The sequence below is a fragment of the Camarhynchus parvulus genome, chromosome 1 (assembly GCF_901933205.1).
Source record: "Camarhynchus parvulus chromosome 1, STF_HiC, whole genome shotgun sequence".
NCBI lineage: Eukaryota > Metazoa > Chordata > Aves > Passeriformes > Thraupidae > Camarhynchus > Camarhynchus parvulus.
In genome coordinates this window covers 85,457,627-85,484,188 of record NC_044571.1, presented here as the reverse complement: position 1 = coordinate 85,484,188, position 26,562 = coordinate 85,457,627, and the positions used below count along the sequence as shown (strand labels likewise).

Sequence of the window (26,562 nt, the reverse complement as noted above, 5' to 3'; positions counted from 1 at the left end):
TGGGGAGCAGGCATGTGCTCCCAAGGACTCCAGATCTGTCCCAGATTTAATCAACTATTTTCTATCCCCGGAAAGACTGACAGCAGAGAATAAATACCACTGTGAGAAATGTGCATCCTTGCAGGATGCTGAGAAGGTGGCAGAGCTGACAGAGGGTCCACACTACCTCATCCTCACACTGCTGCGGTTTTCCTTCGACCCACGGACTATGAAGAGAAAGAAGATCTTGGACAATGTCTCTATCCCTGTGGTGCTCAAGCTACCCATCCTTGTTGCTCCAGAGGAAACTGAGGAGGTTTGCCAGCATGGGAAGGATGGTGCTGTCCCAGGGAGTGGCTTCATGACTGTCGTGTATGACCTCTGCAGTGTGGTGGTGCATTCAGGCATCTCCTCCGAGAGTGGCCACTACTACTGCTACTCCAGGGAGTGCACTGACACCATCCCCCACGGGCAGCCCCGGGATGGGGTGCCAAAACCAGCCTCTGACAAACAGTTGGACTTGGAAATCCAGTGGTACCTCTTCAATGACACCAGAGTTTCCTTCTCCTCCTTCGAGTCAGTCAGCAATGTCACCTCGTTCTTCCCCAAGGACACTGCCTATGTCCTCTTCTACCGGCAGCGGCCGGAGAGGCAGAGCTGCCTGCTGCACGAGGCTCTGGCTGAGGCCGGCCGCCTGCATGGAGAACCGTCCCTCCACAAGGATTTGATGGAAGCCATTTCCAAAGATAACATCCTCTTCTTGCAGGTAACTCCCACTGCTGTGCACAGCAGGATGAGGTCCTGCAGCTGTCCGACTCATGGGCCACATTCCCAGAAATCCAGGCAGCAGTGGGATCCCGTCCTGTGGTTAAATTCCTGCAGATACCCACCCACTCCCTGAAGCCAAATCCCTTTTCGTTTTTAGCACCCAGATATAAACAGATTATAGGTTCCTGATGAAACTGGGTGCTGAGATTGGTACCAGACACCTTGTGGCTGTGCTTGGGGTTGATTTGCTATTGTCTGCTCCTGGAAGCTCAGCCTGAAATTTTCTTTGAAGTACCTGGGAAAGAGAAGATGATGGAATAGTTTGGATTGGAAGGGACCTTTAAAGGCTATGTAGTCCATGTCCCCTGCAGTCTGAGCAGGGACATCTTCAACTCAGATGCTTAGAGCCCCCACCATGTGGGCTGACCTCTGGGAAAATCTGTGCCAGTGCCTCGCCACCTTCATTGTAAAATACTTGTTCCTTTCATTCTACCCCTTCCTCTCCTTCCCACCTTCACTCACTGGTAAATAGCTGTTCCTTCCTACCACCTCTGACGTTCACCTGAACCATTGCAAGCAAAGTCTTTTTTTTAACTTTTTCTCTTCTTATCATAGAATCATAGAATAGTTTGGGTTGGAAGAGACTTACAGACTATCCAGTTCCAACCTCTCTGCCATGGGCAAGGACCCTTTCCGCTAGACCTGGTAGCTCAAAGCCCCATCCAACCTGGCCTTGAACACTTCCAGGGATGGGGCATCCACAGCTTGCCTGGGCAGATGGGTGAGCTGGGAATACAAAGTAGAACAGATTTCATTCAGCTGATGGAGCTCAATGCTTTCCAAACAACAGTGTCTCATATGACATGACCTGCGTGTGGGGTGATTTTGGGGGGGTCCCTCCTCTCCCACAGGTGACATGGGAGGGCTGGGTTTGATCACTGAAGAGCTGCAATGTTCTGGTGCATCTCTCCTGCTGAGCTCTAAAGCACATGGCCTTCACACCCCACTTTAATTTGAAGGAAGCTCCCAGGGGATACCTTACAGGCTCTTGGCTCCTCAGGGATGGTGGGAGCATCCCCCCACTTGAGTCTTTTATCTGCTGATATCCTTGTGCTATTTTCCCCCCTTCCTTCTCTCAGGAGCAGGAAAAAGAAGCGAGGAACAGAGCCGCCTATATTTCTGCCTTGCCGAAATCCCCGCTGTGGTGGAGAGACTTGGACAGGGACAAGGATGATGACAGCTCCTCGGGGGGCTGCAGCCCAGCAGCGGGCGGGGGAGGATCCGGCTCCTTCCACGGACTCGTCTTTTAGCCAACAGCTTGAACCAGATGGGCAGTGTCCATGGGGCCAGCCCAAAACAGAAGCTCCTCTTCCTCACCCTGATAACAGTGAGCATCTCGGAGGAGGATTTGAGAAACATTTCAATGGAAAAGGTCTCAGGGGCTGATTTGGAGGCGCCTGGAGGGTCTCGCTGCTTCCTATGCGCTTGGTCTTCATGCCTTAATGTACCTCAGCTAACGCAGAAATGAGCAGCTGCCAACAGCTCGGAGAAGTGCCCTTTTGCTTCATCATAGCCATGTCTTGCCTGCTGTGAGCCATGCCACCAGCCTGGGGAGGTGACAGGGACAGGCATGGGGAGGAAGACAGACCCAGCAGGGCCCCAGGGATGGAGCTGTCCCATGCACACCCTGTCTGCAGCCCTTCCCATGGCGCTGAGTTGGTTCTGGGGTGACCTCTGCTCAGTTGTTATATTTCTTTTTAATGTGGTTTGGGAACCCCCCATGAAAAACCCTGAAGGTAGAAAAAAAGTCTGGAAAATGCCAAAATGTAGCAGTGCTGGTCTGTGAGGCAGTGAGCTTGTAAGACAATCAGTGTCAGGTCAACCAGAGGGAGTTTATGCTTTTTTATTGCTTTGTTTATTGTAAGACACCCAAAAGAGACTGAGGAGCACAAACCCCTCCAGCCAAGAGAGACTGACCTGATGCACTTGGGGTTTTGGGGCTCCAGTGAAGACCCATTGTGTTACTGATGACTTCTGGATGCTTTTAGTGTGCATGGCAGGCCAAGACACACAGCTGTTTTTCCAGACATGTCCTTAGGACCCCATTAGTCTCTTTCTGCTGCTGTCATTTGATGGCTTTCTGGGATGGATCTGCCCTTTAAAATTTGGGTTTTCCCTTGGGATACCCTGAACTGAGCAGCAGATGACAGAGCCCCCCTAAACTCATGATCTATTTTTTTTTAAATGCTGATTTGCAAGGTGAGTAGCCCAACCAGATATGTTATAGCAATCCAATATCAGTATATACTGTGTAAACCAATGCATTATATAAATCAGTAATGGAACAGGGGCTGATTTTGATGGCAGATGGCCAACTCAAGCCCCAGGCAGCACATCTACAGGACCACAGCTCCCGCCCATGTCCCTCCCCAGCTGTTTTCCCCTGCCTGCTCCTCCCTCACACCTGTAGTAGAGATTTCTCTGGCTCAAGTGGCAGAGACTTGTGCCTTAGGTCCTAACTGCAAGGCCTAATCCTGACCATGGCGTATTGGGGTAGGAGTTTGTGTTTTTGTGGAAGAAAAGGCAAAGCACAGACATTGCTATGGATAATGTGAGCAGAAAGTCTGCTAGAGAGGACACTCGGGGTCAAATATCTGGTGTAGACTATCATATTCTTTTATTGTCTTTCCTATATATAAATAAAGGAAATTAATTCAACATACAGACTTAGTGTCTCATTGCAGTACTCACTGATATTGGGCTGATGGGTCAAAAAAAGAGATGTAGAAGCTGAGGCATCCATCCTCAAGGACAGGGGACAGTACTGCAGAGTGGTGGCTTGGAAGAGGGGATCAGACAGAGGTGGAATGGGAACCTTAGTGCAGAGCTGTGTGCCCTCCAGAAGAACATCACAATACTAATAGTGGAGCCTTGTAGATGAGCAGTGGAGTGTGTTGTTTTTAAGTCAGGTGCTGAGAGGAAATAAATGAAGACCCAAAGCTGAAGTGTCACAGAACCTACAGTGTCTCCTGGTTTTATTACTAGGCTTCTATTTATTTCCTGTTCAAAGAGGTTGCCAAAAGTTTTCCTGTTGCTGTCATGCTAGCTCCTTTCTTTACTCTGGAGTATCACCGGAAGGCATTTTCTGTGTGGTTTTGCGTTAAGGTGGTTTTGTAGGAGGCCGTCTTTAACTTGATGAGATCATAATCTAAGTAATGAAGGCAGATAGTCAAACCAACATGGAAAATGTTGGAGAGGCTGTATCATAGCTAAGCTCTTTCCTAAGCATGTCTTGTTTTTTTCCCCAAGATTTTCTGGGATGAGCAGAGGCAAACAGCATGCAGTTCTCAGCATGGATGGCAGCCTGGAGAGTGTCAGTGGTGTAATGAAGTTAATGAAGTTGACCGGTTTAGCCCCTCTTGATTTCCTCTAATTATTAGCACTGGACTTCCCTTTTGGACTCAGCCAATACTCCTGTGTCTGATGAAGATATTAAAGAGTATTGGTCTCAGTACAGACCTTTGAGGAACACTGCTCATTGTTGGTTTGGACACTGAGTCATTGACTGTAGCTCTTCCAATGTGGCCATCCAATTCCTTATTCATCCAGTGGTCCATCTATCCATCAAACTCTTCAATTAAGAGCTGAGAATGTTATAAGGGACCATATTAAAGGCCTCACAGAAGTCTAGTATAGTACGAGTATGGTGCATTACTATCTGTGCCACACCAATGATAGTATGTGCTATATTGGTACTAGTGTATAGAATGTGCTATATTGGTACTAGTGTTAGTAATGCCAGTCATGTGTGCATATGGCATATTGATAAAGCATCTGCTACGGTACATGAGATAGTATGGCTTGTTTTGTCTGTCACATGTGCCTCTGGTCAAGGAGAGCCCTCAGGGGAGTCCCCAGCTCTTGGTTTGGGATTCCATGTGTGCTGCAGATGTGAGATGATGCTACTCTTGTCTAAAAGAGCTGTTACAGGAGCTGTGCTTAGGGAGGTGTCTTTTCCCAGTTGTCTTTGTTTTTTTTAAGGGAAGTCTTAAAGGGAGAATTGAACTTTTAACTCTGGAGAAGATTTGTCCTTTTGCTGAGGTTCTCTGGGTGATTTGGTGTCCTGAGCTGAGGCTCATAGGTGCTAAGCTGCTGATGGGTGAGGAAGGCAGCATTTGTCCTCACACTGCACGCAGCAGATATATGGTATGAAATTCAATTTAGCAGCTTAAAAATACATGGCTTGGGTTCTGGTATCAGGAAAAACCCTAGCTACATCCTAAAGGCCCTCCTTACCCATACAGGACACTTGAAGCTGTAGGAGACACTTGCCAACATGCTGAGAAGATGCTCTGAAAGCATTAAAGGTGCTACATAATCACACTTGATCTGCTTGTTAGTTTCCCCTTTTTTCCCCTGCTCTGAATCCATACTGGGAATCACCAGGGAGAGATATCTTTTTATTATCATTCTTTTATTTTCCTGTTGCTTTTTTGTTGCATATACAGTACTTAAAAATGAGATCACCTTCATGTCAGGCATGTACCATGTTTATTAACAGCAAAAAAAGTATTATCTAGGCTTCACTCAAGACCGATTTACAGGATAAATAATTGTTTCAAATTACTTTAAAAAAAAAACAACCAAACAACAACCCCTCAAAGAATAAATTAATAACTTAAGTGATTAGCTGTCCACAGTGATTTGAAAACTTAATAACCATTCAAACAGTGACACCACAAGAAGACACATACTGTACAGTTTGCCACAGATTACTCTTGTCCTTCCTTCTACAAATGGAAATCAAAAAATTAAAAATACTCCTCTTTAAGAACAGTCATAGGCTTTGAAACACACAAAACATCCCTGCGAATCGGCTGCTGATGCAACAGCTTCACAGCCAGGGCTCCAACCCCTCCTCGCAGCAGGTTAAGAAACAAATGGAGAAAACTACCCTAATCTGACTGAGTCTGTTCCCACACAATGATGGCAAAGTCACGTTGACTTTGCCAAGGGCTGGGTTGAGTGGGATATAACTACTCTAAAGGTTTGGTCCTAACCCTACGGGATTCATTGACAGGCTCCCCGTGGAGCCCAGGGTCCTGCTCCCTTCCCCTCTCTGCAGCGTGGCTCAACCACCATGTCCATACTGCTCTCAAAAAACCCGTGGTATTTCCAGGGTAGATGTGGCAGCAGAACACTGAAAACTGTGCAAATGACATTTCCCCCACCCCCCTCACTCAGAAGAAAATCCTGCCAAGTTTTTTTTCACCTTGGTAGTTAGGGATGAAGGGGTTTTGATTGAGTTTTGCAGAGTGGGATGTGTCGGTGCCGTGTATGATGCTGGGCATGACAACAGGGTAGCACCTCATGCTGCCAAGCCATTGCCTGCAGACTTGAAACAGCTCTTTGCATTATTAGATGTCAATTAATTACACCTCATGACACATCAGTGAGGTGGGGAAATAAGTACTAAAAACCTTCATTTTACAAGCCAGAGAAAAAGCAGGATACAGAGTTCACGTGAACCCTCTCGTCCCACATGAAGATACAGCGTGGTGTCACCCAGAGAATGACAATAAAAATGATGGTTTCTTATCTCCTGGTCTGGGGGCAAACCTCTCCCATATGGTCAACCCACTGGCCTACAAATGAACCTGTTACATGTTAGCAATGGGCTGCATCACAAATTAAAAGCCTGCTGATTGGGAGCAAGCCTGTTGAGAAGCTTTTTTAGCTAAAGAGATGGAGCCATGTGGCCCAGCTTCTGTTTCAGACATTACTGGCTGGTGTTAAAACTTGAACACCACGGGCCAGGACCTGCTGGCCGTGGGCTGGAAGGGGGTAGCTGTATTCTGATACCTTGCTACATATCAACTTTTCTCAAGAGAAGACACTAAATCAGCAACCTGGTCGACAGTACAACACTAGGAGTCGTGAACAAGGAGATAAAATTGTGACTACAATGATGAGACACCAAGGACAGGCTGATAGAGGGATGAACTGCTCCAGACGAAGGAGGAATCATGATCAAAAAGTGCACATCTTGACCTGCAAGATCCTTATTAACAGCTGCAAAATCATTGTGTACATGTGGGAAGGTTGAGCAGAGAAAAGAGGCACTCAGACTCATCAGAGGCCCTAAATTGGCTTATTGACCCTTGTGATTTGATGCTGGACTGGTCCCTCTGATTTTTTTGATGGCTCTTCGACAGCCATGTGTGTTCTCTGGCTGGTGCCAGAGTTAGGCTTTGCTCTTCCCCTTTCCTGTAGAACTTGGGCTTCTTCATAATCACAGCTCTGCTGCATCCATCTCACCTAGACAGCATCCCTCCAATGGCACACACACTGTGGGTGTCAGCTTTTACATGGAATGGAACTTTTACATCACCAGGTGGGAAAACACCAACACAATGCAAGCACAACTTGAGAAAAGCATTGTTATGGTTTTACAGGAAGTAGGTTTTCTGGGATATGCTGTGGTCACCAATTAGGTGTTCAGATTTTAAATTGGCATCTGGTTTGGCCACTTGGGTATTGGATATGCCTCTGAGAACACAGGGGTTAAAAGCAGAGCTCTCCCTTGGGAACTTGCTCTTTGGGTTCCAGCGGGGAAACAGGTTAGTCCTTCCCCTGCCCAGCTGCAGGCTGGGGGCGGGAGAGGGGAAAGCCATGCGGCTGTGAGGTGAGCCGGGCCTTGGACAGAGAGGGGGTTGAAGGCCCCCGAGGACGGAAGGGTAGAGGGGCACAGAGAGACATCGGGCAGCCTCCCTCCCGCCCACCCCCCCAGCCTGTGCCACCTTGAAATTGGATATCACGGCCGGCTGAGAAGGAGAAAGGGGGGGGTGCACGAGAAAGTGCCCAGCAGGGCAGCGGTGGGAATTCCGGGCAGGCAGAGCTTGAGATTTTAACCCTTTGCTTGAATAATGTGAACCTTGCAAATACTGATCCTCCTGGAGCAAGAAATGGACAAGTCTGATGTGATGCAGGGTTGTGAGAGAACTTGAGAAGAATCTTAGGTGGCAGGAGAGATGATGGAGTGGCCTTTGGCTGGACTTTTTCTTGTATAGCCATGGACCGAACCGTTTTTCCTGTGACACAGAGACTGCATCTAGCGGGGAGGCAATGGCTCAGAACCGAGAGAGGTCAGTGTTGAGACCCCTCGGCCCCAGGGGGTGAAAATTTGGGGGGGACTGGTGTCCCGAAAAGTGAGAGACTGTGCCCTCTTTGGAACTGGACAAAGCACCCTTAAAAAGGATAACTCTAGAAGCAGCTCTGGTCCATGCACAGTGGTGAGAGCACTGGGCATGAAAAGGAAGAAGTCACGACGGCAGATGTACTCCGGGCGGTGCCACGAGTGACATGGAAACACACGAGGTTTCAACGGTGTTTCCAGGGGAAGCCTATGGCACGAGAAGGACTCCTCTCCTCTTGATGGAATGAGAGCTGGGAATTTGGGGGAAGGTTTGATTGTGTGTGGATAGATGTATTGTGTTGGGAAAATTCGGTGGGGGGAGGAGGAAATGTTTTTGCAGGGTTTTCATTTTTCCTGTGTGTGTGTGTCTTTTCTACTCGTAGTTTATTTAATAAACTTTTTTCCCCCCTCTATTCTTAAGTAGGAGCCTGCTTTGCTTATTTCTGGTCACATCTCACAGCAGACACCAGGGAAAGAATATTTTCACGGGGGCACTGGCATTGTGCCAGTGTCAAACCATGACAAGCATTTTTTTACTTGCCTCCTGAGCCAGAAAGTTCAGACAGCACCTGAGAACTATTTTAACAACTTCCATAAGACCTGGACATGGCTGTACCCCCCTCCCCACCCAAGGAGCCATGAGCATTGGATAGCCAAAACAAGCCAACTCTTCATGGTATGCCAGGGTGTGGAGGTGGCATGGGTTTGCTGAGAGGTCTGGATCTAGCCTGACAAATTTACAGGTTCAAGCTGTCTCAGTTGCTAGAACTGCCTGTCCATGTTCTGGATGTCTTGTTCTGGGCCAGCCAGCCCTTTCCCAGGTGCAAGGGATGGCCCAGTGTGGATTAGGTCTTCTCACTGGGGAATATGGCCTTAGGGGTTGAGCTGTGTGCGTTGCCGCTTGACTTCATGGCCAGAGAAGCGGCCCTGTACCTGTTTCGGATGTTACAGGGCTCCAAGCAACCCCCTGGGACCCGTCTCTCACATGGAGGAGTCTCCACTCAACCCCAGCAGCATAGGGTCTCGGGCTGGAAGAGATGCTCCAAGCAGGGTCAGCTATGCAGTTGACCTAGACTGATCTTGAAAAACTCCAAGGATGAAGATGGCACCTCAAGGGACAACCCTGTGAAACCATGGCACTGCTGCCCCAGGAACAGCTCATGGGAGCCCCTCAGCAAGGCGTCTCCCAGCATGTCCTGGTCCCCACACATTTCTTGTAGGGTTTCTCCTGCCCAGCTCAGAGCTGGGTGAATGGCCAAGCATTCCTGAATGCCAGAGCACAGGCATCACATTGTCAGGCAGGATGACCCCCTTGAGAGCGAAGTGCCCAAGAGTGGTGGAAGCTCCTGTTCCACCAGTGCATGGCTTCTACTGAGCATTCCACAACCCACAAATCTCTGCACATCTGACCCAAGACCAAAGGAGCACACGGTGAGGACCAAGACCCAAACCTTATTGGCAAACTCCCCTGCCTTCTCTCATCCCAACCTCAAGTTTTCTCATATCTCACCCTTGCCAGTGGCTGGTGGCCCAGAGTTCAAAACCATCCCAGTTAGCTCCCAGACAAGCCAAGCCTTCCCTCTCTTTTGGTTCTGATTCTGCATTTGGCCCTACTTGCCAGACTCTCAGCTTTGCCCTGGCACACTCTGTGCTCACACATTATTCTCTTCCGCCAACTTGAGACTAAGCCTAAGCCTGGCATCTATTTAGAGCTGGAAATGTATTTCCCACTGGGCACTCAAATGCCAGTTCACAGCAAATCTGCTCCAAGGCAGCTCACACATCTCACCAGACAGAGGAATGATGAGCAGCATTTGCATACTTACAGCAAGGGGTACACACTCTTGGAGATTTTTGCCTTTAAAACCACCTGCTTAGTCATTTTCAAGCTTGGGGAAAGCTTTGAGCCATGGACCCAGTGCTTCATAAAACTAATTATTGAGGCCATGGTGCTTGTCCCACAGACAACCCTTCTCCATGAGCACACACACATACAAGCACATCCCTTTTCTAAATCAAACCACAGAGCTGTAGAGCAGGCTCTGACGTGAAGGCTCAAGCCAGTTTAATTTCAATTAAAATGAATAATTTGCAATGTTCTCAGTTTCCTTAAATACCTATTTCTAACAAAGGAGCCTGTCATACTTGAGAATCCAAGTATAAAGTGGATGTGATAAACTCAATGCCTTCAGGACAAAGTTCTTGGCAGTCCGTGTAATTAAAGCAGCTGCTTTTCAATATGGTTTAAGACTAAATACTGCACAAACACTAATCACCAGGGACTGCTGTAATCAGCTTGGCAATTGTCATGGGTGACTATTTCCACTGAAGCCATTGATTACTTAATGCATTCAGGAGGGGTTGATGCAGTCATGTCTATATGGCACAGTCTGTGGCCCTCTGCTTAGTTTGGTGGTGCTGTTTGCTTGGTGATTTGCAGGGGAAAAGGCAGAGGAATGTATCTGGTTCAGTGAAAACACAGACTTCACTGCTAAGCAGAGAGGGGTCAGTAACCAGCAGCTGTTAAGTAGCTGCTTTTGGGCCATTTTGGTCCTTGGTCTGCCAAATGCAATGAACCAGTTACGAGGGATGCTCATGAGAGCAAATTATCAAAACACAGGGTCTGAGCCTGGGAAAAGAGCTATCCCATGCCAGAGGTTGCCCCATGAACAAAGACATTTGTGAAACATGGACAAAAAGGTCTAGTTTCTCCAGTACCACAAAAGGCTTTTCCAGTCCTAATTAACTCCTTGGATTAAACATGGGAGTGGGCACTGGATGCACCTAGTCCCAGTGCAGAAGCACAGGGCACCCACTCAGCAACTTGCATTCAAACCCAATGTGTTCTCTCTTGAGCCACTAAAGCTAACAGCCTTGAAGAAGAAATAGGAAAAAATCAGCTTCCCAGGAGAGTGACATTCTTTTTGGTGGGGATGGGGAGCTCTCTCTCACATGAGTGAATACACACTTCAGTGGGCTCTGGATCAGGCCCAATGTTTAGTCTCCCCTGAGATGCAGAGATGAAAGGGGCAATAGAAATACAAAGTACTGCTTTCTAGTCTTCATTTTGTTAACTCACCAGGCAAGTGTGCAAGCCTACAGCAAGAGGCAATGGCCCTTGCAGGCTGTAACACCCCCCTGACCTTTAGAAAGCACCTGACTGTGCTAAATCTTCCCCTTTGGGGCTTTGGGGTTTTTTCCCTTCTAGTAATTATAATTATTAGCATAAACATTAGGGCATTTGCTTCATTGTTTCTATAAAAGTCCAACACTTCAATGTCTCAACAGGGTTGTCAGAGCTTTTCCATTAGCATCCTTCCCTTTCATGGCATGTGAGAAGAAAATACAAAATGGTGTTGAAAGTTCAAGACTTATTTTACCAGCACACAGCCCTTAAGGGACTGGAATCCTATCCCCATGTGGGTCACGTCTGGCCCTTTCCAAGCTCAGACCAAGATTAAGCAAATGTGTTAATGCTTAAGCATTAATAATCAATACAAGTTGGTGATGTTGATGGAACACAGAGCCCACGGTGCTGGGAGGGGTTCAGCTTGCAGAAAGAATAGCTCCAGCTCTTTAATAAATATTATTACCTAATCTTTCTGATGTCTCCTTCATTTGGCTCTTGGTTTGCGGTCAGCCTGTTTATTCATGTCAGCGCTTGCTGTCTGGCAATCAGGCTGCTCCATGGCAATCATTAGTTCTTCCTGTTTTCATGAGATCATGAATTATTATCTCTGCATTAAACTGTCCCGTCCTTCTCTCTGTGCTCAGCAACTCCCTGGCGAACGATCCCAAAGCCTGGATGTGTTAAGGATGCTGCAAGGGACCACAGCAGACTCCCACCCATAATTAGAGCCTAGGGCCATTAATGTCAGCAAGCCCCAGTGTTGTGTTGAAGAAACATTGCTGAAGATGAGGGGAAAACAGTTCAGTCTTTTGCACCCTCCACAAACCAACCACAATGCTACATTAAAGCTCATACTGAAACGCCCTGCCCTGACTCTCCCAACCAAACTCTTCCCAAGCCTGTGACCTCACCATCAACCAACATTTCAATTACTCTTATTCTTTCTTCCAAGAAACATTCCACCAGACCTCCTCACCCAGGACCAACCTCTGCAGTACACCACCCGCCTTCTCCCAGTCCTCACAGCAGCCTCCCACTCCCTTCTTGTCACTCATCCTTATGCCAGTACACACACACAGGGTCTCCAGAGCCTCCCTGCCCCCTCATATTCAACCACAGGGCTTCTCACAATGGCCACGATGTAGGACTCACACTCTATGGGCTTCTTTTGGTTCCACAAAAGGCAAATTGTGGTTTTTAGGGTCAGATTCACAGGAATTGGTTTCAGACAGGCAGTGGGCCAGTGCTTAAATTCTACCTTCCAAAGCCAATCCCTCCAGCCTCTTCCAAAGCCAATCTCTCCAGCCCATTCACTCTGAGAGTTAATGGAGAATACAAACAGAAGACACCCCAACAAACTCATGACAGCATGTGCTGCCATGTATGTGTGTGTATGATGGGGCAAGTCCTGGGCTCCTAAGTCAGCTCAGTGGGATGGTGGGGATGGTGTGTCAAGCTCCTGAAGGTTAACAACCCCAACCAAAACCTTGGGGGCTATCCAGCCAAGAGCAGAACAGCCCTCAGGGGTTTTGAACATATTATTTACAAGAGGCAGGACAATAAAAGTGATTTCAAAAGCAATGGTTCTTGCTCAGTTGTGGGACTAGGAGGAGGCAGAGAAGAGGACGACCATAAGGAGTGGAAAATCAGAGCTGGGCAATGATATCCTATGGGAGATGCTGCAAACCTGCATGGCATGGTTTAGGGTATGATATGGAAGAAGATGGGGAGAGATGATGCAGTGTTAGAACATACAAGGTGGCTTTAATAGCTGTAAGGAAAAGATGTGTAGGGTGAAACCTGGTATTGCTAAGTCAAAGTTCCTGGATAGTGCATCCAGCAGCTAAAGCACAAACCTAGCCACCAAATATAGTTGGTCTTTATCACTGGCAAACAGTATCCGCCAAGTCTTCCCCTGAAAAGAAGTTTTGTTTTGTTTTAAGAGAAAAAACCAAACCAATGACCCCCCTCCCCTCCACAGACAAGTCTTAGAAATCCAGCCCAAGTGGGTCTGGCAGCCCAGTGGGGCCGCAGCTGGGGAAAACCAACAGGACATTTTCCTGTTTTGCTGCCTGCCACGGGCACTACTGCTTCATGCTCTTGGCAGGCTCCGAGGACTGCCGCACATCAGTCCACTCCTGCATGGTGCTCTGCAGCGCCTGTGTCTTCTCCTTGTCCACTTGCACATAATCAACCTTCTCATCTGAGGCGACTGACGAGGTGGAGGGCTGTGGGGAGGAGAAACAGGGCACCATCTGGTCACTCATCAGCTCCCTGCTCTTCCCTCTCACTCCTTTCTGCGGCAGATGCCACAAGCCCACCAGCACCATTCCTGCTTTCTTGAAGACTTCACAGCTCATCACCCTCCCTCTAACCTCCCAAAGACACTTGGATGAAGGACTTCAATCTGCTCTCATGCCTCTTGCTGGCATGAGACTGCAGTGCAATGGGAGGGTAGAAACAGCACGTGGGTCTCTACCTTCTCACAAACTTTGGGAGGTGAATGTTTGGTTGTAATTGTGTTCTCTAACTGCTGATTTTTTGAGTTCAGCCTGGCATCTTGCTCATTTTCCTGTAAAGAACTTCAGAACTCTTAGAGATACACATAAAAATACCAGTTCTATACCTTTTAGCTGTGCTGACTCGACCCACCTATGGCACTAGCTCATTTTCATCCCCAAACAACAGATATGTTTGCAGGGTCTTCCAAGAGATGTGTTGAGAAAAAGAAGATACTTTTTACCATAACTCCTGGAGTCCTGAAGTTTTTTCTGACTTTACAAGCATTTCACAGGACCTCCATCTGCTCATAACTGGAACCGAATCATGCTTTTTAGCGGTCTAAAATCACTTTTCCAGAATGGGATATAATTTAAATGGGTGATACTTGCAGAAATATTGCTGGGCAGAAAGAAACCATCAAGGGAAAACTGTCAAATAATAAAAGGACCTAACCAGTGGGATGCTTTGCCTAGGAAACAAGGTGGTGTTTGAGAAAGTGAGGCCAACTCACAAATGGTTGCCATGAATGTTTATACAACCCTAGTCCTTCACTTTTCAGGTGCAAAATCCAAGTCTGGTCTAGGAGGACCTGTAGTTTTGAAGGAGGAAAAACCCAATTCTGATACTTCTTGGGATACCTCCTGACAGCTTTTCAATATATAGTCTCCAGCTGAGTTTGTGGTCTCATCAGCATCCCTGAACCCTGCACATCCATGCTTCTGCTTTGCACTGCCAGCAAAGCTGTAGACATGCAAGAGAGACTGAGTTTGACCTAGAGCAAATATAGCAGTGGCTCACAGAATGTTTTGGGTTGGAAGGGACCTTAAAGATCATCTCATTTCAACCATGCCATGGGCAGAAACACCTTCCACTAGACCAGGTTGCTCTAAGCCCTATCCTACCTGGCCTTGAAGACTTCCAGGGATGTGGCAACCAAAGCTTCTTTGGGCAGTCTGTTCAAGTGCCTCATTACCCCTCATAGTAAAGAATTCTTTCTAATCTAAACCTGCTCTCTGACAGTTTGAAGCCATTACCCCTTGAAGTGTCTCTGTATACTCTTGTCAAAAGTCCCTCTCCACCTCTCTTGTAGCCCCTCTAGGCACTGGAAAATGGTTCAAGGTCTCCTTGGAGCCTTTTCTTCTCCAGGTTGAACAATTCCACCTGTCTCAGCCGGCCTCCATAGTAGAGGTGCTCCAGCCCTCTGAGCATCAGAGATTCCTGAGACCACAGTCTGGGCTTTGTACCCTGCTGTTGTCAATGTGCATAGAACCCCTTAAAAATGCATCACTTTTTAATCAGAAGTTTATAAAATCCCCCATACCTTCCTGTGTGGCCCTGGTGAGCTTGGCTGGAAGTCCAGGGCCAGGTAATCCACACTCCCCGAACTCTTTTTAGGCGCTGGGCTGTTGGTACCACTAGGAACAGGAGAAGCAGAAATGGGGTTTTGCTAATGCAGGGAAGAGACAGGAGAGATAATGAGTATTAAAGTGGGAAGGAAGAAAGAAAAAAGGAAATTAACACAAATCCAGAAATGAAACATGTTGGAGGCACCTTTAAAAGAGCCTGGTTATTTGCTCACCTGCCTCTGAGACAAGGATATGCAAGAACTGCTGGGATACTATAAATGCTGTATATTGTGCTAACAAATATTTCAAGCTCATGCTCTTGATTTCATGTATCAGAGCAGCTCTGCCTTTGTGCTGATTTTACTCACATGCCTGACAGCAGATGTGGGCTTTAGCATGTCCCTAGAACCACACCTCAGCAAGGCCAGGCCAGCTCTGGGATCTTTGCTAATCACAAGCATGCTGCACAGAGCACAGATTTCCTCTACCCCATTAGTTACATAGCCTCAAAAATATGCTTCAAGTCAGTAGCTTCACCAAAACAGACAAAATTCCCTCCCTGTAAGCAGTGCCACTCCCTGCTTCTGCTCTGATAGCCCCTGCTCCCACAGAAACATGATGTCAGCAGCTATTAGGGGAAAAAAATTGAAAAAAATCAACCTTAATTAGGAAAATATACCCTGACAGTCCGTATAAATTTTTAAACCCCTCTTAATTCCTGGCAAAGCGAGTGATACATGTTTCTGCTCTCATACACATTTAAAACTCCAATGAGACATGCTGTTTTCAGAAGGAAACACCCTGTTTTGTGCATTGAGGGATGCACATAAGGATGTACTCCACACTGTGCTATCTGAACACTTCCCTGTCACGAGCTAGGAATGCATCTGCAGAGCTGTGGAGATCGTATGTCCTGCCAGAATCATCTATCTTAGCTGCGGGGCCCTTACCATGGCCACGTAGTTCTCCTCGCTCTCTCCCGAGTCAGTGCTGGTGATGCTCTGGGAGGAGACAGGGCGACAGTACTGCAGAGAGCCGGCGTTGAAGGTCTGCCTGCAAGGACAGGGGGTGAGGAGTTACTGAGGGCTGCAGGTCCTGCTTGTCCTTTGTCACGGAGGGATGGGAGAGGGCAGCTCCTGATGCCTGCAACCATCACTGCGATCCAGTCTGGGCATGAGGAAGAGCTGGTGGTATTGAGGTTCTCCAGCCTGTCCTTTCCATGGGTTGGAAATCCTTGGGTTTGGTCTCTTCAGCTTTTTCTTTCTAGAATTTTTTAGCAACACCCTGCTTGCTGTGTACCCGTAACTCTCCTGCTCTCATCTACACAAATCAGATTCCACAAACTCCTTCATCCCTCAAGAAACATTTAATTGTGGAGGATGGAGGGGCAGCCTTGATGAAGCCTCTCACCTCCAGCCCCACCACAGCAACAGGATTTGTTTACCGTACAGGCCCTATCCCAATTTTTTGCCAGAAAACAAATCCTCCGAGGAATTGTCTTTCTTTCAATTGGCCAAATCTAATTATACCGAACAAAATAATGAAATCAGCTTCTGGCATTAAAGCACGTGTCTCAAAAAGCTATTTGTTGCCTTTCAGTAAAGCAGGGTCATATGATTAGCTGATAGGGGAAAAATCCATTAGCTTCTCCAGGGTCAGACCTCTTGTCAATCAAACCCTGCTTGCTGCTTCCCAGTGCAGTGATTTCAGCACACAGCGTTCATGCCCTGCAGTCAGTCTCCACACAATCCAATTTATTAGAGGAGTCATAGCAGCCAAGCTTTGCTTCTGCCTTTTACTGGTCAACATCAGACCATGGATTAGTAGCAGAGCTGGAATTGTGCGAATCCTGTTATTTTTGGCTGGCAGACATAGCTCTGAAGGGCTTTGGTTTAATTTTGCAGACTTCCTTCAGGCTAAGCTTTGCTTTCAAGGCAATCAAAACATGGCTTGGTCAGACCCTGAGAGTCACCCTGTGCTTTGAGATGACAGTGGGGTTTTGGGGGGAATAGCTTGGATGTGAAATCATGCCCCCCACACAGCATGGCTGAGTTGGTCTGGCTCAGCTGAATCATGAATCGTGGTGGACCACAAGTCCCAGGTCAGAGCCACGGCTCTCCAGTAGTTGTCAGATCCCAGAAACAGGAAATGTCTTCAAGGGATCTTAATTAGCTTGTTAGCCACATGCTGGGCTTTCATGTGAAATCCCAACCTAAATGAATTTATCTTCCTGACACCAGCTGTGATGTGGGGAATGTTTAATCCACGGCTGAGGTGACAGCATGGCTACATGTGGACATCAGTAAGAATGAGACCAGAGAGCTGCTGTTGGAGCAAAGCAAGAATTCATCCCCCAGCCATTACTCACGTTGGCCTGGACCAGGATTTTGTGACTGGCGATTTGAAGGGAAGCTCATCAATGACAGTGTTGTTCCTCAGGTCCAGCGGTGATGGCTTTGCTGGGGAGGGGAAAAGCCTTTATTCAGAGGCAGCATGTTCCTACAATTCAGCATCCATGACTGCCATGAAAGTGCCCCCACAGATGGTTGATTACTTCCCATTCTACTAATCAGCCCCCCAGCCTTTCCAGCTGATGACAAATACTCCAAACTAAAACCCCTGTGCTCATTTACGTCAGAACTGTGAGAAAACAGTGAATTTCTCCCCCTGCTTCACAGCCCCAAAGTGGATTGGTAGTCCCAAAAGGGGGATGTGCCCTCCAGGGAATAGAGATCTGCTAAAAATGCCCAAACCCCAAAACCACTCATTAGGTATCTGTGGTGATTAAAGCATTAGAAGTGGACAAGACCAGGCTCTGCCAGGCCTGAACTGCCTCTGTGTGGAGTGTTTTCCCATAGGGAATGGGAAAGGACATCTGCAGGGTAGCATGAAAGCTCTTCTCATCATGGATGGTTCATAAGGTGGAAGAGTTCTACGTTCCAACCCCAGCCCTTGAATGGAGTATCCATGAGGTTAGGTGCTGACACGCTAGAGATGGGAGCCCTCCTCCTCAGGATCTCCTTGGCCACCGGTTAGACAATGGATTAGGGAGAGATTTGGAGAATGTCAGCAGAGCCCTGAAAGAAGAACTGTCTGGAACCAGCCAGTAGGAAACTGTAGGAAAAACTTATGTCATCTGAATACAACATTGAGATTTTGGGGTGGAGCACAGGGAGGAGTGCAGGCCAAGGGGATGAAATCCTGCTTGTGACATGCATCTCCTGTAAAGGCCTGGAAGGGTTTGAGATGGACTGTTCAAGCACCAGGAAAGCTACATTTGCACTACAGAGCTTCTGAAAGAAGAAGGGGATGGGGGACATCTGAAGGTCTGATTGTACTGGCAGTAGCAAAGCACACCCCACCTGGGACTGGACACAACTTCACAGATGTAGTCTGAAGTATTAAGAGAACAGAAGGATTCCTGGGAAGATTTGTGCACAGCCAAAGGTTCTTACCTTTCCGGTCGGGTTTGAGGTTGCGGTTGACTGGCGGGGGCTGGATTTCACTCAGCCGCCGGTGGCACTGAGCCACGGCTCCTCCTTTATGCACGGGAAGGGTGGCCGAGGACAAGCCCACCAGGTCAAAGTGATGCGGCCCAGGGCTCATGGGGATGTAGAGACTTTGGGCATTGTCGTTGGCTTTCTCGGTGTGGATTAGGGGCGAGGAACCGGGGTTCATGGGGACGTAGTTGTCCTCGGAGTCGGTGCTGTGGGAGCGGGCCACAGCTGCCTTGGCCTGCTGGGGGAGGACGTGCTGTGAGCATCAGGCACTGCTCAACCCCATCCACTACAAACCCTTCATTTCATCATAACCAAACAACATCTGACGGGAGACTCACTCTAAAATCTAAGCACAAAGGGAAGGAATGATCTGTCCCCTCCTTGGACATTAGTTTGCACTGAGAGGTTCTACCTCCTTTGTTTCCAAGACATTGGAACATCCTGAGTTTTCAGAAAGGTCTTTATCACCCAGACCTGAGCATCTTCTCATGATCAGAGTGAGCTGGAGAAGCATGCTTAACCTGGAAAGTCTTTCTTCCCTAGGTTGTGTCCGTGACTAAAATGGAATATGAAAGGTTGCTTTAATGTCATTTCCAGCTCAGGAAATCTTAGAAAGTGCACAAAAAAGGCTGTTCTGGCTTCATCTCAAAATTTAGCTCAGCGGCATCCCAGGCTTTCAGGAAGAAGGCAAACTCTTGGGTAGCTTTTTTCGGGGCCAAAGCTGCAGATACACTGTGTATAAGCAAAGCTCTGCACACCATGGTTAGGTGGATTGCCGCCCCATCTGTTCTCTGCGGGCCACTGTGGTTTAAACAGAAACCATTAACAGACCCCTTATTGACTTAGCTCTGCAGGACTGGGCTGTGAGGGCCAACTTGGAACCAACCTGTCTCTGAATCTGTAAGGTGCAAGCAGTGCCTGTGGTGTGGTGGCTGCACCAAGGCCAACTCACCAGGTAGGAGTGGTATCCATCGTTCATGGACTCCACTGACTGCACAGCGCTGCCGCCCCCGTGCTGGGGGTACTCGTACGTCTCACAGGAAGAAGCTGCAACACAACCACAAATTCATGTGTCCCACTGCAACTGATAACAAAAAGGGGTCCCTGGAAACAAAGTCCAGGCCATGGTAGGGCAGTATCTGTTCTTGTTGATTGAGATGCTGATAAGAAGATGTGGTCTTTAGCTGGTCACAGGCTCTCTGCTATGCTGTTTCCCAATTAGCATCTCTTTGATGCACCAGCACAACTGCACAGTGCTGTGCAGACCTAACCCTGTTCTGCTGAAGTGTTGCAAAATCTCAGGGGTAAAGGTGTCAGATAAGGCAGATCATGGTGACAAAACTGGGTTAAGGGGAAGCTCTGTTAGAGCTTGCTCAGTAAATTTAAAGGCTGGCAGCCTCCAGGAAGGGGAGGATGGGTGCAAAGCTCTTGCACCAGTCTGTTTACTGCTGAGCATGAATCTGATCTCAGCCTAAGGGTGGGCATTTAGGTAGGAGGAGATGGAAAAAGCATTTCAGAGAGCTGTGTGTATAATTTACAGTGCATTTTCTTTCCAGCCACCTTTTCGAAGTTACTTTGCAACTATCTCATCCTAGGCAGGAGGTTTGGAAAGGGCATGTACACCTACAGCCCACCCATGGCCAATGGCAATCGTGGCTCTGCTGCACTTGGGATTGCTGGGTTCTGGAGACATGCAAAACCCAGGTTTTGCACACCCACCTTTGTGAACCAAACCAAGGCATACTTCCAAGCTGAAGTATGTTCTGATAAACCTGCTTATGAATTGAAGGTAAGCTAAAAATGGCCAAAATCACAAAAATCTGGCAAAGGGCTCCATAAGCAAGCACATTTTGGGTTTTCGTTTAAGGTACAACACAGCCAAGAGCCAGCTGAGCAGCTCTGGTGGGCAGAACTCTGCATATGCCTCTCCATGCCTGCTGAATACAAAAACCAGGGCCAGATCCTGGCTGAGCAGAGTTTCTTTGTGTTCTGGTTGATGCCACATGCACCCCAGCCCTACCACAACCCAATGGGACTGACCCACCCAAGGCTGCTGGATAGCACAAAGCCACCCCCAGGTCCCCACCTCCAAATTCACCTCGGTGCAGTCTGCTGTTCTCCACTGCTGGCAGCGTGTTTCTCCGGGGAATGGTGGCTGCCATGGGGGTGAGACCTAAATTTTCGCCAGGCTGGGGCCGCTGGGGTGGACTGCCCCAGCGTGGCTCTGTCTGCCCAGGCTTCGGGGGCCGTGGGGGTGGCGCAGCGGGTGAGTCGCTGGCGGCCACAGCCAGAGTGTTGTGGTTCTTGTCCAGTGTAAATGTCCTGGGGATCTGGTAGATGGAGAGTGGTGTGGCAGGGATGTCATAGGAGTCCGTGGAGAGCTCCCCAAACTCCTTGCATAGGGTGTTGTTGGGAGTCTTGTAGGTGTAGACCTCCTCATTATCAGTTTCGGAGCTGGTGAGGCTTGACTTGGGGTGGGTGTAGGAGCCAAAGGAGCGCGGGAGGTCGTAGGCACTGTCCCTGAACTCCGAGTTGTGCCGGCTGGGTTTTGGCAGGCTGTAAAAGCCATGGAGCTGCCCACCAACGCCGTTCATGCAGTGCCCGTTGCCCTGCGAGAGCTTCTGGACCGCTGAGTCGCTCCGCATGAAGAAGGCAGACCTGGTGGCTTGGGAGAAGCTGGCGCTCCTGCAGAGGGAGAGGAGAAAGGGGCTGGAATGGGGGGAGAGCCGGTTCTGGGCATAGAGAGCTCTGCTCCCTCTGTTTGTCACCTTACTGACCTGCACTGCCCAGCCCCAGAGCAATGAGAACACCTCAGACCCCTCCAAACAAGCCCACAAGCCACTTGGTCCTGAAACACCGGCAAAATGCCCCTGTCATAGGTGAGCGGTACATGCACCCAGCTCCATGACAGGGCCAAAAGCAAGAATGAGCCTTTTGTCCAGACATAAATTGCTCCAAAGGGGCAGTTTTCACACCAGCTGACAACATCCCAGGGCACAGCTGCAAAGTGTCAATCTGCCAGCATTGCCATCATCTCTTGACCGCCCATCTGCAGTTCAGGAGGGAGATTTCATCTCACCTCTGCCTTGCAAATATGTGAAGGCCTGAAAAAATTCCTGATGGGGATTATTTCAAGGTCTCCAGCCATGTTATCATCCTGCCCTCTTGCAGGACAAGCAATGGGGAGGTAATAGAAGTCCCCAGCTGGGATCTGCGGTTTGCAGCCCTGATGTGCACAGGGGGAGGAACAAACCTCAAGGCTAATTTCAGATTTGTAAAAGCCCTGGAGTTGTTCAGAGTGAGCAGGGCAGTGTGGTCACTAGATCCATGCCTTGATAATGATTCCTCGATTTACGTGCGTTCATGCCTGGGGACTCGTCAGAACAGGGGCCAAGCACAGAGATCTCAGGCCTCTAACAACTCCTGGTTAGCCACTGCTGCTCTGCTGATTCCCCTCAAGGTACTTCATCTCCTGTTTTATCCCTGCTTAATCCCGCACATGGGTCAGGCTTTTGGGGATCACATTGTCCCAGTCAGAAAGGGCTCAGCCAGCCCCATGTAAACACCCATCCACAGAAGAAAGTTCTGCCCTGTATCAATCACTGTGGTGAGAAAAAGTGAAATGGTCTGGGGAGAGTTTCCAGTTGTGGCAAATCACCGGGAAAGTGCCAGTCCTTTGGGAAAAGCTGGGAGATGCTGGTTTACACTGCTCTGGTGTGGTTGATGCTCTGTAGGGACAACAGGGACTCTGTTTCATGGAGCCAGCACGAGATGGCGCTCAGAAATAGAGTTTATTTAGGGGGAAAAGCAAGTGATGCTGCGATAAGATAAATGCATCCCTGCCACCTTTGGACCTCAGCCCACCCAGAATTGGTTTTGGTTCTGTCAGGGTATTTTTGGTCGACGACTTGAAACATCTCATGGGTTAATTATTCTGCATTGCCTGCCAATTAGCTACTATTACCCTTATTTTATGGATGAGTAAAGTAAGAGCTCCAGAGCAGAAAGGGGAGGGATTCCCAGCAGTCCTGCAGCCTGACCCCATGCACTGGGCATTGATCAGAGCATTATTTCTGGCCCAGTTGCAGAAGTTACCACTGGCCAGGTTTGTTTCTGCTCACTAAAGCATTGGTGCCTGCTCCCTTCTCCTCCAGGTCCCAGCCCCATTCAGGTTCCCAGAGGGTGGCTTTTCAGCATCCTCACAGCTGGAGCGTGAGAGGACCATTTTTTTTAAACACTGTTCCATTAACTCTATCTGAAGTTAATTTTTCTGAGACTTTTTCCATTGTTGTTTTCTGAGTAGGGAAAGTCAGCTGCAGCAGGAAAGCCCAGTGGATGCAGCCTGAGCTCTGCTCTCACTCCACGCCAGCTGGGCTCCGACTGCCTCTCCCTCCCTCCCTCCCTCCCCACCTGCTCCTGAGAGCCAAAACTCTCCACGTCAAAAAAACTCCTCGCTATTTAAGGCAACCGGCTGGGGCTGGAGGCGGGGACTGTCGCTGGCTCAGAAATCCCACACTGTGCACCACCAGCTGCCACCAAAGCCAGTGAGCTCTGCAAGGGGTGAACGGCAGGGTGGTGCAAACCCTGCCCATCCCTTTGTTTGTCCTTCTTCTGGTTACTTGGTTATTTCTGGAATTAGGGACCTGCCTGCAGGATCACAAAGTGGTTAAGATTGGAAGGGACCTGTAGAAGTCATCTGGTCTAAACCCCTGCTCAAGCAGGGCAACCTAGGGCTGTGGCAGGACTGTGCCCAGACAGCTTCTAAATATCTTCAAGGATGGAGACTCCTAAACTTCTCTGGGCTACCTGTGCTAGTGTTCAGTCACACTCACAGGGAAAAAATGTTTCCTGATGTTCAGATGGGCTCTCCTGTGTTTAAGTTTGTGCCCACGGCCTCGGGTCCCTGGCACTGGGCATCACTGACAAGAGCCTGGCTCCATCCCCCTTGCACCCTTCGTCCCTGCAGGGGAGATACCCCTGAGACTTTTCATGTGCCAGCTGAACAGTTCCAGCTCTCTCAGCCTTTCCATTTAAGATAGATGCTCCAGGCCCCTCAGCAATTTCATGGCCTTTTGAACTGGACCCAGTATTGACCCCTGGGGTACTGCTAGGGACTGGCCTCCAACTAGACTTCATGCCACTGACCCCCACCCTCTGGGTCTCGTCTTTCAGCCAGCTTTTAACACCACCTGAAAAGCCAGGAAAGCTGGGAGTTTGTGAGGTCACCACTCTGACCTCCTCCCAACCATGATGAGATGAGACCATCATTCAGGACTTTCTCTCCGGATGGGTGTTGCAGACCTCCAAGGATGGAGGTGGGTTGAGCCACTCACACCCAGCCCTCCCCTCAGCTGTCCCCGAGCGGGTGGGCCACAATACCTTGCATTTTCTGACTTTCTGCTCATACACTGGTGCAGGAAAAGGTAGTCCTGGGGGGCACTGGCAGACAGGGTGCTCTGGAGGTGGCTGGCAGGCGAGTCGAAGGTGAACAGGGTGGGCTGGCTGGAGTGGGACGGCGCTGAGGACTTGCGCTCTCGCAGCAGGTGGTGGCTGGCGCTGCTGAGCTCGGCCGGGGAGGAGCGCGGGGCGTGGTTCATGGAGGCGATGCTCCTCAGGGTGTCTGTGCGGGGAAGAAACACACCTGTGAGTGTCAGACATAGCTACCCCACATCTCGTGTTCCCAGGGCTTTCCTTACGTAAATGCTCTGGAATTATGGAGGTCATTGTGGTTTGCTCATGGCTCCAAGGGATCCTCTCAGCTTCTCTACTCAGAGCACATGCAACTATAGGTAGCATGTATGGAAATAAATATTTATTGTATTTTATCATAAACCACATTTCCTAATTTTATAATACTATGTCACATGCTTAGTGGCTTGCTGGGATGTTTGCAGGATGTCAGCCTATTTCATGGGGAGCTCAGTGGGTTGTTAAACCTGATTTAAAAGGTTTTTTTTTTTAAAGAGAGGAGCTTTCACACCGCAGTGAGATGTGATCTAAGTCACCTCCATCCCTCTGTGTAAGGGCATCACTGCTATCCCTTTACACTTGGGTTAACTGAGGAATAGGGTGGGAATCTAGATGGACATAATGACAGCAAAGATGAAGAATATTCTCATGTTTCCAAATTCTGTATTGATTTTATGACCTCGAGAGAGTTGCTGCTGTTTTCTGTGAATTTAAAGGGATGCAGACCCAAGACGTGACTCTTAGTGCCCACTCCCCCCCTGCTCAAGGAGAAACAGACTTTAAAATATTGAATTAATTTCAATGGAGAATATCCCAGAGGTCAGGAATAATCACCCAGCTGCTCCAACCCTCTTGTAAGTGTGCTTCATTAATTCAAACCACAGATGAATTATTACAGCCAAGCTGTAAATCCCCATAAAATAAAAAAACAAATACAACCAAAACCAAAAAAGCCAAAACAAAACCAACAAGCCCAAAAAACCCACAAGCTGCAGAATATTTTGGAAATGCTGATCCATCTCTGGTTGCAGAAGACCACAGACACAGAAGATCATCCATGCAAGTGAAAACCTCTCACTATGGTTCGCGGAAGTCACACTTCATATCATAAGTGTGATTTACATTTATTTGGTGCTGATATAAAACACAGAAAAAACCCAAATTCCAACAAAAAGGGCAAATCCACACATTTTCTAGCCACCACTAATTTTGGGATTGATCTCAGGTTTCCCTGATGCGATGGTCACCAGCTCTTCAAATTTGACTTCAGGCACCCATGCTCCAACACAAGGATGAGTGACTTTTTATAGATTACCAACCTCTTTTTTTCCATTCCTTCCCTCAAATTCCAGACCCTACCAGAAATTTTGCACCTGACTCCTTTATGCTACAGAGAAATGAGTTCTCTACAAAGTGGCTGTAGTGGCTCCGACAAGGAGAAGCTCCACGCAGGGTGATTTTTCACCAGCTTCTGAATCATGTCAAGATACAAAATCAATCTGTCTGCTGCTCATTCACAGCTGCTACATTTTTCCCCTGGTGTTACTGCAAACTTCACCCAGTGCACAAAAAGTACATTAATAAAAGCCAAAGAGCCTGCCTTGACTGTGTTGTTTGGTTTGTGCTAAACACAGAAAGGATCAATATTTAACATTGACATTAATGGTGGGGGATGACAGCTTAAAACTATGATTCTTGTCTTTTTTGCATGGGCATTAAAGATCCCCTGGGGCTCTTCATGGGAGTAAATGGCCATCTCAGTGTCCCCGGACAAAACAGTGTCTTGACCCTCATTCTTATTAAATATTTATCCCATAGCAGTGCAGAATGATCCCCATTGGAAAAGGAGTCTTGAGAGCTATGAAAATTCCAAAGCGAGTGCTTTGACATCAACCAGGATGAGAGATCCCAAACCCACACTGCCATCAAAAACAGGGGCACTGTGCCCAAAGTGCCCCTCAGGAGCCCCATCTTGCCACCTCCCAAATCAGCACCAAAATTGCCCATGGCACTGTGCTTTGGCCAAGCCTCTTTGGGCATGGTGAGGATGACAGGTTGGTGTTGTGCTCCCATCCCAGCATGAAGGTGACCTCTGGGGACAACTATGAACTGCATGGCGTTGGGGTCCCTCCAATAGCTCTGAGCTGTCCTCTCACACTATCCCTGCAGGCTCTGCACTTGCCATTGCATCAAAATATCATGGCAAGGCAAAATACACCCAGGAGTTAGAAACAACACTGATTTATTTGTGCTAACACAGCCTGAGGGGAGAGATGGGGCTGCACAGAGGAGACAGTCTCCAGCAACACCCCAGGGCACAGCAAGTGCAAATGATAACACTTCAGGGAGCCCTGGCATTCTGCACTGCCAGGAGACCTGAATCTTTCCCCAAAAATGAGTCTGGTTTGGGGAAAGTGGAGAACACATTGCAAAAGATGCACTCATTGAAATTAGGATGAATTACTCCACGGTTACTCCAACCACATAAATGAAAATGGGGGATGAAGGGGGGCAGGAGGCAATGCCTGGTAAAAGCATGTCACTTCCCTGGGGAAAGCTGCTCTATTGGCATCCTCATCGATTTTCAAAATGAATTCCCAGCTTGCTTCCCACAGCGACCCGGCCACTGAGAGCATTAGTGGGAGCCAATTCAGGACTCACGTACTCCATTAG

At 48.4% G+C, this 26,562-nt stretch overlaps 2 protein-coding genes across 6 annotated transcripts in view; one reads left to right on the top strand and one right to left on the bottom strand.

Annotated features, from left to right (window-relative positions):
* Positions 1-3,389, top strand: part of USP35 (ubiquitin specific peptidase 35) — a 28,533-nt gene extending 25,144 nt beyond the window's left edge. For both annotated transcript variants that reach the window (XM_030958189.1, XM_030958180.1), the window contains exons 10-11: positions 1-745; positions 1,887-3,389. The exon at positions 1-745 is cut by the window's left edge and continues 468 nt beyond it. In XM_030958189.1, coding sequence (XP_030814049.1) covers positions 1-745; positions 1,887-2,057 — 916 coding nt within the window. In that variant the 3' untranslated portion in view covers positions 2,058-3,389. The remainder of the gene's footprint in view (positions 746-1,886) is intronic.
* Positions 3,390-5,233: 1,844 nt separating this feature from the next.
* GAB2 (GRB2 associated binding protein 2) overlaps positions 5,234-26,562 on the bottom strand; it is a 94,492-nt gene continuing 73,163 nt past the window's right edge. Inside the window, exons 3-10 of one of the 4 annotated variants that reach the window (XM_030945254.1) lie at positions 23,800-24,040; positions 20,507-21,105; positions 19,373-19,467; positions 18,376-18,655; positions 17,289-17,379; positions 15,871-15,973; positions 14,896-15,021; positions 5,234-13,300 (exon numbers count right to left, since the gene is read on the bottom strand). In XM_030945254.1, the coding sequence (XP_030801114.1) occupies positions 13,157-13,300; positions 14,896-15,021; positions 15,871-15,973; positions 17,289-17,379; positions 18,376-18,655; positions 19,373-19,467; positions 20,507-21,105; positions 23,800-24,040 (1,679 nt within the window). In that variant the 3' untranslated portion in view covers positions 5,234-13,156. Of the gene's footprint in view, positions 13,301-14,895; positions 15,022-15,870; positions 15,974-17,288; positions 17,380-18,375; positions 18,659-19,372; positions 19,468-20,506; positions 21,106-23,799; positions 24,041-26,562 lie in introns of all 4 variants that reach the window. The other 3 variants (XM_030945245.1, XM_030945272.1, XM_030945262.1) reach the window with 3 other exon arrangements.